This window comes from Physeter macrocephalus, chromosome 9, assembly GCF_002837175.3.
Source record: "Physeter macrocephalus isolate SW-GA chromosome 9, ASM283717v5, whole genome shotgun sequence".
NCBI lineage: Eukaryota > Metazoa > Chordata > Mammalia > Artiodactyla > Physeteridae > Physeter > Physeter macrocephalus.
The window spans coordinates 5,056,550-5,068,165 of NC_041222.1; the positions used below are offsets into that span (position 1 = coordinate 5,056,550).

The 11,616-nt window shown below is 38.2% G+C and overlaps 1 protein-coding gene across 1 annotated transcript in view; it reads left to right on the top strand.

The window, feature by feature from the left end:
* C5 (complement C5) overlaps positions 1–11,518 on the top strand; it is an 80,311-nt gene extending 68,793 nt beyond the window's left edge. The window contains exons 35-41 of the mRNA XM_007123628.3: positions 146–220; positions 337–442; positions 1,548–1,631; positions 2,553–2,642; positions 4,866–4,949; positions 10,285–10,423; positions 10,988–11,518. Of these exons, the coding sequence (XP_007123690.1) occupies positions 146–220; positions 337–442; positions 1,548–1,631; positions 2,553–2,642; positions 4,866–4,949; positions 10,285–10,423; positions 10,988–11,126 (717 nt within the window). The 3' untranslated portion in view covers positions 11,127–11,518. The remainder of the gene's footprint in view (positions 1–145; positions 221–336; positions 443–1,547; positions 1,632–2,552; positions 2,643–4,865; positions 4,950–10,284; positions 10,424–10,987) is intronic.
* Positions 11,519–11,616: the final 98 nt, after the last annotated feature.

Consider the following 11,616-nt stretch of genomic DNA (forward strand, 5'->3'; position numbering starts at 1 on the left):
AGACTTTTTCAAGAGGAGGAGCTGCTCTTCAATGTCTTTAAATAGTGGATTATATCCCCATGACCTAACATTCCATCACTGGGTGAATGCATTTAAACAAAAAGTCCATGAAATTAAATTTGAGCTTTCCTCTTTGTTCCCTTAGCTTGTGGAAAGGGTGGATCAACTATTAACTGATTATGAAATCAAAGATGGACATGTTATTCTGCAACTGAATTCAGTAAGTTCCACCTCTCACCATTCTTCATTTATTGTGACTATTCAAAATTTGCAGCCTAAAATATTATGTGTCTCTCCTCTCCCATAATTTTCTTAAACCTTGAATTTGTCAAACAGATTCCTTCCAATGAGTTCCTTTGTGTTCGATTCCGGATAGTTGAACTTTTTCAAGTTGGGTTTCTGAGTCCTACTACTTTCACAGTGTATGAATACCACAGACCAGGTAATCAACTCTACTCCAAAGTTTCTTCAGAGGACTGCTTTGTATTCATTATGGAACCTGTAGAAATGCACTAGAGGCCTGCAAATTTTATATATCGCCTCTCCCAGGGCTCATTCCTCACAAACATTCCCCACTTGGACAAACAACTGCTGTGTGACATTGAACAAATCATCTCACCTCTCTGGTCCTCAGTTTCTTCATGTTTAGAATAACTGGATTAGACTGCTCCCAACTTAAATTCTTTGCCTCAAGTTTATCTTTGGTGTTTAGTTTTACTGTTCATTGCATCTCTCCTTTTTAGAGATGCCCACTCACCCAACTATTTCTTTAATCCTCCCAGAATCAACTTCTCCTCCACCTATAATCTCATCACATTTTGCAGAGAGCTCTATTATAGCAGTTGCCACATTGCATTGTTATTATTGGTTTCTCCACAACCCCAGACAGAATATTTTTATCCTTGTGCCCCTAATCTCTAGCACAGTGTCAGGTACATAATGTGTAACGATAAATGTCGAATGAATGACCCCCACGTTTGATCATTCAGCCACTTCTGAGAATATTAAGTGATTGGAGAGCGCTTTGGTTCACAAGACAGAAGACTTCACTTTGGACAGTTCTACTTGTTACAAAATTCTTAAAGTGAACAAAACTCTGAGACCCATTCAATCTAGTTTTACTTCTGAAATCATATAGAACATAGTTAGCCTCTCTTCTCCTTGAGTGACAGAAAAAAAACCCCAAACTATGTAAATATATAGTTTCTTTTCTTCTCCAGCCTAAATAATTACCAATTACAATTCTTTCAATAGACTCTCATGTAACATAATTTTTTTCCTCTCATTCATTGAAGCACCAAATATTTTCATTTTAAGAAATGAATATTGAAGAGTAAAATTTCAAGCACAGAAAGGGAGAATATTTTGAGGGTAGAGGGGCCCATGTTAGGACAGGTAATTCATAATTTAACTTCCTTGGGCCTCAGCTACAAAAAGTGGGTTTGGAATAGGTGATCTCCAAGGCCCCGTGGGAGGGACTCATTGATGGGGTAAATTGTTGTGCGTTCATCAAGCCACCTCTTCTAACTGCACTTTCATTGCTGCAGATAAACAGTGCACCATGTTTTATAGCATGTCCCATACCAAACTTCAGAAAGTCTGTGAAGGAGTAATGTGCAAATGTGTCGAAGGTAAACTTTGTTTAATGTGTTTAGGCTGCATGCTTGTTTAAAGCAGCCACTCATAATCTGGGACTAATCTGGGGGAAGCTGTTTGACAAACTGTCATTTCTCAGAAGTAGAAATGTAATCTCATCTGATTGAAAGCTCATTCCTTGAGCACTGTAAAGCTACTTTTCGACAGCTCCGGGACAACCTGATAGTTCCTACTGTACAGAGGCAGAGAAATACCATCCAGATGGTTGTTAGATATCAGAAGGATAACATGATGTGAAATTGTTACTCTTCACCTGGTCATTTTAGTATAATAGGACCACAGCCTAAGAGCACAGAGGCTCCAGACTGAGCCACTAGCTCCTCTTTCTTTCCCCTTGTCCTTCCCAGATAGTGACATTCTCCATTCAGTCTTTCATCTATCAAGGCAGCCTTGTTGGCCAAGGAAAAGACCCAGAACTCACCAATAATCAGCAATGGACTCCATGAGGGTCTGGGTTCCTTTTGGTTTTATTTTGTTTTTCAAAATCCTTAAAATCTATACATTTCTTAGGTACTTATCGCTCCATCTTAGAGCTGTAAATCAGTCAACTCATCAGTTTGGTTCCTTCAAGGGACTTTTGATTATACTCAAAATGAAAAAATTTCCTCCTTTCTTCAGTGAAGCATATCTATTTCTAAAGAGCTGAATGTGGAGTGACTACCCATTCTAAGAATAAGTCTCTTGTTCAAGATTTTGTTTTTGTTTGTTTTGTTTTGTTTTTGCTTTACATACTGTTTCACTTTATGGAAGAGGAGAAAATGGACAGGTCTCAGGAATCTGGTATTTGTAAGATTATATTAGATTGTCTCAGGGCTGATGAGGAAGAACAGTGTTTACTCCCAAAGCTGTCTGTTCCTTACATTAACCTAACTTGTACTGTTTTTCACAAAATCCAGCTGACTGTGGACAAATGCAGACAGAACTCGATCTGACAATCTCTGCAGCTACTAGAAAAGAAACAGCATGTAAACCAGAGATTGCATATGGTAAGTTCAAAAGTTCAATGTATAGTTCCATTAAACATGACATTTTATGAAAACATGATCAGTTAGGAAGATCTACAACTTTACACAGTGATTATATAGATACAACATTCCACATGTTCCCTTGAAGGAAAATGCCATCAATTTTCAGCATTAACATGAAAAGTTATTTATGCTTCAGCAAAGAAATAGGATTTTCATTAAAAATGATAGGAGAGAGGTACACACGCAGCCAAGACACTTTATTCCAACAGACCCCATTGAATTAAAGGTGCTAAAACATATTCAAAGAGAATATTTGAGAAGCCACAGAGGTATAAGATTTCACTACTGCATTCTTCCAGTCAATCGAGCAGAAACAGAGACAAAGACAGTTTGGGGGTCTGGCTGCTTTCCAAATCCCTCCAAAGACAAGGTAAAAATATCAGTACTAAATAATTTTTAATATATGCACAGTCGCAATCCATGTTTGAGACTCTCTCCATTTCAAAAGGAGCATCTCCTTCTTGTTGTCCAGACCTCAGAGCTAAATCAAATGCCCAAGTACAGTTGTAGTCTTGTCTCAAATTCCTCATAGAATTAGATCCTTTATTTTCTGTCCATAATATCTAATGTTTATTTCTGGCTTTTTTAATAGAGAAAGAGAGAGAGAGAGCACACAGATTATACACTATTTCAAATCTTTTCTTGAAAATTGGTAGGGGGTTATTTATAAATAAAAAATAAGAACAGTGCTGTTCGTGTAGCATTTTGTGTTTACCAACTGCTTTCATATATGGTTTCTCACTGGTGTCCCATAAGCCCCCTTGGAGGTAACAGAGAATTATCCTTATTTTACCAATGAAGAAAGTGAGGGTCTGGGAGACTAAATAATTTGCTCAAAGTCATGCCAGAAGTAAGTAATAGAACTAGGATGCATCCTGATCTCCAGTATTATTTCCATCATATCACGCTGAATTCTCTTAATGGAAATACAGCCATAAGAATGAATTTTGCATGGCTCATGGTCTTTCCTTCAAATTCATCTTGAGTTTTTAAAAAATGCTAAAAAGTTGCCTAACTCAGCCAAGACCCACTGCCACTTTTAAAATACATTGAGACTTGAAGAGAATACTATATTGTTTTAACAATTTTTTTCTAAAATTTAGAAGAACCAAGTTATTTCTTCCCTCCATAATAGAACTATTTTAACTCTTAAATATAAGAAATCTGTTTTAACACAGAGAGTAAATGCAATCTGGATTTAGTTCATTACATTCAAGAAAAAACTTAACTGTCTTTTTTGGAGCTACAGGTTAATGCTGGAATAATGGAATAGAAACAAAATTAAATAATTCCCTCTATCCACCTATGGCCACAGTAGGTACATTGCCCATATCCACCATAAATACTTAAGAATCTGAAATCCAGGACAGTCTTTAAGCTACTAATTTACACAGCCTTCAGTTCTGCCACAATGAGTTCATTCATTCGTCTATATGTCTTGCTAGCGAGCTAGGATCTCAAAAATGGACAAAAACTTTTAGGTCATTCACTTCAACCCCATCAAAAGCAAAAATAAGAGGATTTTTTTTCTCAGGCCATATAGAAGAGATGGGTCCCTTTAAGCTGGTCATTTCAGAGCTGAGGTCAAACACACCATAGGTTAAACATTGATGCCTGAATGAAGAGAAAACAGGATTGAGAATGTTTCATGTCAGATAGTTGCCGATCCAAGCAAAGACGGGTTGGAAAATGGAGTCCTGTCAAAAACCAAAGATCCAAGCCAGTGAAGGTATCTGAAGAATGGAGGCAAGGGAACAGAGAGTCTCGCATGGCAGGCCCGAGTGATAGAGAAGGAAGGGGCTCTTTGAAGTGCCCCGTAGGTATGACTCCATTCATCTCAAAGATCAGAATCTGAACTTTACATCTAAGGCTTGTTTTGTTTGAGTTTGTGTGCTTCTTTCTTTTAATTTAATATTGCTCTTATCCTAACCAGCCTGTTCTATCACAGTGACCAGAGATAGCGATTCTAAGTAGAAGGAGTCATTACAGTCATGGCCAGTAGACTCACACTGGGTATATTTGGGAAGGCTTCTTGGAAGAAATGAGATTTACTGCAGGGTGCCCATAAGAGCTTGCCATGCTTCATTTCTCATTTGTTTGAGGGACTCTGGCTTCTATTGGACACAGCGGTAGTGGTAATAAGCATGAATTATTGTGTATGTGTGTGTTTTTTTTAACCAGCTTATAAAGTTAAGATCATAGCCATCACTGAAGAAAATGCTTTTGTTAAGTATACCACAACCCTCCTGGATATCTACAAAGCTGGTAAGAATTCATTCTTTCATTCAACAAATACTTAGTCCTTACTATGTGGCAGGCATTATATTAGACACAGAGGATACAATGTGAATAACACAGCCATAGGTCCTGCCTTCATAAAATTTATATTCTATTTGAGGAGACACGTTTTTTAAAAAAGGAGATGGACAAATAAACAATTATAAATCGTAAGTATTATAGTTGAAACAGATGCGGAATTAATGGGGGAAACTCCTTTGGAGAGATAGCAGATGGCGTCTTTTAGGAGATGATATTAGGAGTTAGCCATTCTTAAAGGGCAGAGTAGAGGGAACCAGATGGGCAGGAGCTGGGTCATACAGGGGTTTATAAGGCATGGTGAGAAATTTGGATTTTATTCTAGAAGTTCAAAGGGAAGCTAATAAACGGTTTTAGGTAGGCAAGAAACATTTTATGATGCATGGTTTTAAAAATCATCCTGGCTTCTATTGGAGGGCACAAGAGTTGAAACAGGGAAACCAGTTCGGAGCATCTATGAAGTGCAAAATGGCTCAGATGCCATGTGAGTTTTGATAGGTTAAGTGAGCTTTAGTAACCAATACAAAAAATAAATTCATATGTAAAATAACACATAAAACATTTTAAAATATGTTCCCTTTTATTCTTTAAGTAAACTGAGCTACAAATATTGTGAAACTGCTTGTGATGATGTAAATAGTAACACAAATGATTCATTAAATCATGTTTAATCCCAAATAAGTTTTTTTTTTTTTTTTTTTTTAAGAAACTGTCAGAGTTATTTTGCTTGACTCACTCACTCGGATAGGGGGCCCCTGTTTGTGCTTTGATTTGACAGCAAGGAACCACATCAGATTTTTCCAATTGCATGTCTACTGATAGTCATTACATGACCTATAGCCTCAATAAGTAATTTCTCCTAATAGCAGCAGTATCGTGCATGGTACTGAACACTTTCTCAGTTGCTGCTGAACTAGCAGTAATTACATTCAAATGTTTCTAGCCTTATGATACCATCTAACATTTTCATGTATTTAATATATCTCTATTATCAGCTAAATTATAAAAACAATTTACTGAAAAGTCATATTTAATTTTCCTAATTTTTATTCCCCGTCAACCCTAAGAGTTTTACAAACATCATTGACAAAGTTTCAGAATTCACAGGTTTTACAAAACTTAAAAGTTCATTATATTTTTTGCTTTTGTCACTAAAAACAAAAACACTTTCATACAGTTTTTCTCTTAAAGTGATATTTTATTTTGTTTTATGTCAAACGACATGTCATTCTTCATTTTTTAACAGCTCTTGCTTCATTTTCATATTTCCTTTACTTATTTTTCTACGATCAGTTTTATCATTCATTCTTTAACCTGTCAGCTTATTAAAGCTGAAACATTTTTTTCTTGATACATAAAGATAGTATTGACATAATTGCTAGAATATCATAGGCAAATCACTAAAACACATATATATTCACTTTCTAAATGTTTACTCCTATATCTGTCAAAGTGAATCTATCAGACTTGATATGATTTATAAACTGCCTTTGCAGTTCTAGCACTACTGGCTGCCTGTCAAAATCCCAATATTTTTCCAATTTTTATTAATGCAATTGTTTGAGGTCTTCACACTATTACTTAATTCTGTCTAGTGTATATTAGCTATGTAGTAGTGAATATCAAATTTATGAAAACAATATCTAAAGTGATTTTTGTCTTTGATTGCATTATCCAGAGACACTTGATAGGTGATTCAGTCAAACTGAAACAGCTGGAAATTTCAGGATTTTTTACTGAAGCCCCAGACTTCTCCCTGGCATTACATTTGCACCAATAAGGTGTTCATGTAAATATTTCTCATTGACACCTTTTTTCTCAAACAGTTTGATATGCTTCCAGTACCTTGAGTTCAACAAAACCCATTAAGCCATCTTCAAAGTCTCTAATTTTTCATTTAAGTTATTTAAAACACATGTTATATTAAATAGTTGATTTCCTCAATAATGATTGAAATTTTATTTTATTACCTTATTTATATTTTTCAAAAAGCGGTGTTCTCATTTCAGTAGATATAAATTTTGCAATAAGTAGGACCATAAATCTAAATTGTGGCAATATGTTTACATTGTTTTTTTTTGAAATGTTATCAAGTATTTCAACTCTGAAAATGTTTGATTATTTTTAACCATACACTAGAGTTTAAAATTCTAATAGTTTCCAAATTTTTCTTTGCTTGATCAATACTCTGACATTTTTTCTGATTTTTATTATTTCAAATGTTTTACTGTATGAAGTTGATTTGTGATGTTATTTTTTTCTCATTGATGATCACAAGTGTTCCTTATTTGAAACACGATTGCCATTCTGACAAAATAGGTAAGCGTTTAGCACTTTGATCTTTTCACAACCCAATTTTCAAGCACATTTTGCCTCCGACATTCACATCATAAGCAATAATAAGCCGTTCCTATTTTTACTGAAATAATCAAGTGCTTTTCATTCCAGAAATACAAATTACCTATTTTGTATCAATTCTTGCCTACTATCAAAAGACATTCCAGACTGTTCTGAATTTTCTGCAGCATCAGATGATTCCCAAGCTGCAGTTTTGTTAAAAATTTTTTTGGCTGCATTGTGTCTTCATTGCTGCGCTCAGGCTTTCTCTAGTTGTGGTGAGCGGGGGCTACTCTTCATTGCGTTGCGCGGGCTTCTCATTGCGGTGGCTTTTCTTCTTGCAGAGCATGGGCTCTAGGGGCGAGGTCTTCAGCAGTTGCAGCACGCAGGCTCAGTAGTTGTGACTCACGGGCTCTAGAGCGCAGGCTCAGTAGTTGTGGTGCACGGGCTTACTTGCTCTGTGGCATGTGAGATCTTCCTGGACCAGGATTCGAACCCGTGTCCCCTGCACTGGCAGGTGGATTCTTAACCACTGCACCACCAGGGAAGTCCCTGCAGTTCTCTTTTTTTATAAATTTATTTATTTCTGGCTGCCTTGGGTCTTCGTTGCTGCATGCAGGCTTTCTCTAGTTATGGCAAGCGGGGCCCACTCCTTGCCGCAGTGCGCAGGCTTCTCGTTGCAGTGGCTTCTCTTGCTGTGGAGCACGGGCTCTAGGCGTGCGGGCTTCAGTAGTTGTGGCACACCGGCCTAGCCACTCCGCAGCATGTGGGCTCTTACCGGACCAGGGCTCGAACCCATGTCCCCTGCATTGGCAGGCAGATTCTTAACCACTGCGCCACCAGGGAAATCCCTGCAGTTCTTTATTGATATCATTTCTTCTTGTTCTCCTGTCAGTTCAGAAGATTCATATTTATGATAGTTAAAAAGAAATGTTAAGACAATTTTGCATACTTTGTTATTTAGTCATTCTGGGTGTTAGTTTTTAATATATATAGATTTTGAATTCATATAAATATTAAAACACCACACACTTACCATTTACACAAGAATTGCTGCTCACTAACGATAAACCAAAATAAAAACTAAACTACTTAGAATCAAGGGCAACTATGTGGTTCAAAGATAATGATGTTATTATCCTATGATTAGTGTTTCTCCTAAAGCACAGGATGCATAGAGTAGGTGAAGGTATAAATGAAAAAAAGATGAGTGATTGTTGAAACTGAGGTTAATTAATTATTCTCCCTTCTGAATATGCTTGAAGTTTCCCATAACAGAAGGTTTTCAAAAATAATAAGCCCCCCTGCAGCCACACTGCTTACTATGACAGGGGCTGACTTGGCAAATTGTGCTGGGAAGGGTGTTTAGATGTTGCTGCAACAGGAAGTCATGTATTAATGGTCACCGGGAGAGCCTAAGAACATTAGCTTGAACTAACATGAGTACACTAGAATTTATAGTACTAATTAAAGTTTACCATTTATGCATTACTATTATATGCTATTTAGCAACAGGCTCAGAATTTTTTCAGAATTTTTTTAAATGTTTTTCTTTAATTAGTTTATTTATTTTTGGCTGTGTTGGGTCTTCATTGCTACACGTGGGCTTTCTCTAGTTGCGGCGAGTGGGGCTACTCTTCATTCATTGCGGTACACGGACTTCTCAATGCGGTGGCTTCTCCTGTTGTGGAGCATGGGCTCTAGGCGCACAGGCTTCAGTAGTTGTGGCGTGCAGGCTCAGTAGTTGTGGCTCACGGGCTCTAGAGCGCAGGCTCAGTAGTTGTGGCGCACGGGCTTAGTTGCTCCGTGGCATGTGGGACCTTCCCGGACCAGGGCTCGAACCCGTGTCCCCTGCATTGCCAGGCAGATTCTTAACCACTGTGCCACCAGAGAAGCCCGAGGATTTAATAATTAGTATGACTCTGCCAGAGTTTAATAACTGGATATCAGTCCTGAATTTACAGCAATGAATTCCCTGTCCTGGACTCAAAAAGTTTCCAGCCTAGCAGAGGAATCAGGCATGTGGAGTGAAACATTATGATAGAAATCCAAGTATAATGGAGTAAGGGGAAGACAGATACTTATGACAAAGAGCATCAGGGAATGTTTACTGGATACTGTGAGAACTGAAGATGTGTTTAAAGATGGGTAGACATTCAACAGGCCAACACGAAGAGGAATGCATTCCAGGCAGGGAGCCAGCTTCTTGGCTACGTACTAGTTCTTTGGGAATCCCAAAGTTATCCTCCTTAAAATTTTCTAGTCTTTCACATGTCTTGCACTTTTCTACAAAGTTGCGCATTGCCAGCTACCAAATCCTTTTTTATTTTCCTGTGTAACATATAGAGATTTATATTGTTCAACTCCAAAGAGGTTCTTTTAATTCCTGGTTCTACAAGAGTAATAATGAAAAGCGCTTATATAGTGCTTACTGTATTCTAAGCACTTTTCATATAGTAACCCATTTAATCTCACAACAGTTCTGCAGGGTAGGTTTTACTGTGATGCCCATCTTTTGGATGAGGGGTCTGAGCTTCATTTGTCTGGGGTCACACAGCCAGGAAGTGGCAGAGCTGGGGTTTAGCCTGGGGAGCCTAATCCCAGAGTCTGAAGTCTTTTTTTTTCACACACACACACACACACACACACACACACACTGTATTTTATTTTTACAAGAGATAAATAAACCGACACCAAGCATTGTAAATGGATGACCACAACAAAAGCAACTATGATTGCAATTACCAAACACGAAACACACTCATACTATGTCATAATATTGCAGAGTCAGAAGTCTTAACCCCATGGACATTGCCTGTAGCCATTAGCCTGTCAATAGAAATTTACACTGAATAATAAATAGCCATGAGGAACTGGAATGCTCGAAAGAGTTAATAATTTTGACATTATGACAAGAATGTGATAACCTTACTGGTGTGTCTCTCAGGAGAAGCTGCTGCTGAGAAAGACTCTGAAATCACCTTCATTAAAAAGACAACCTGTGTTAACACTGACCTGGAAGAAGGAAAACAGTACTTAATTATGGGTAAAGAGGCCCTGCAGATAAAATACAATTTCCGCTTCAAGTAAGTCACCAATATTTTGGAGTCTCTGATCTTCCCTCCAAAACGGAGTGCAATTTATTCTTAAACACACTACGTGTTCTTACGTGCCCTGCTGTTAATCTGCAAACCATGAGGAGCATAAATGAAATAATGTGAGTTTAAAACAAAGAACTCCTCAAAATCACCAGGGTAGCTAAGGACGCACCGAGGATAAACCAACTGAGTGCTCAGGTCTGACAATGAATCTGGGGGTGCTCACTGACCCCCCCTTTACCACATGTGTTCCCTCAGTAAGTTCTCAGGCTGTTGTGTTTTAAAGAGGACGGTGTTTGGATACACGTTTTATTATCTGTTTTTAAAAAATAGACATTGAAACAGATGCTGCTCCTGCCTTTAACCATGGGAGCCCCAAGCAGCTCATAGTCCCCAGGGTTTTGTGGACCTTCCTGGGGAGAGACGGGTGCAGAAGTGTCTGGCCGGCCACCTGATCCCTGGGCACCTGAGCGGCCTGGCCTCAACTGAATTCAGCTCTTCTCTCTCTGTGGCCATCATCACAAATGCTTTGTTTGCATTATCTCTTGGCAGGTACATCTACCCGTTAGATTCCTTGACCTGGATTGAATATTGGCCCACAGACACCGGGTGTCCGTCATGCCAAGCATTTTTAGCGAATCTAGATGAGTTTACTGAAGACATCTTTTTAAATGGCTGTGAAAACGCCTAAAGAAGGTCAGCTGCATCCAGTTTTCACTATGGACTCCTGTTGAAGTTTCTCCCTTTTTTTTTTTCCAGCGTTCACAGCTGGTCTTATTTGGAGAGCTCACTCTACTTAGAATTAGGGACACTTGCTTTTATTAGAGAACGGTTTTAAGAGCAGTAACTCTCTGAAATAACATGTCCTTGGGGGGCATGGAGACAGACACTCATTCCAAGGTTATTGGACACCAGAAGCAATAAATTGGAACCCTCCTAAAACCTACCACTCAGGAATGTTTGCTGGGGATGAAAGAATAGCCCCATTGAAATGTAGTATCTTACAAAAACATGGCCTTTGCTTGAAAGAAAATACCAAGGAACAGAAGACTGATCATTAAAGCCTGCCTTTGCTTTCAAAATGTGCGAAAAAGCGTGTTATTTTATGCTAGGTCAGCTTCAACCACACAAAGACAGGCAAATTGAGAGAGGTAGAGAAAGCAGCCCAGGAGACCTGAGAA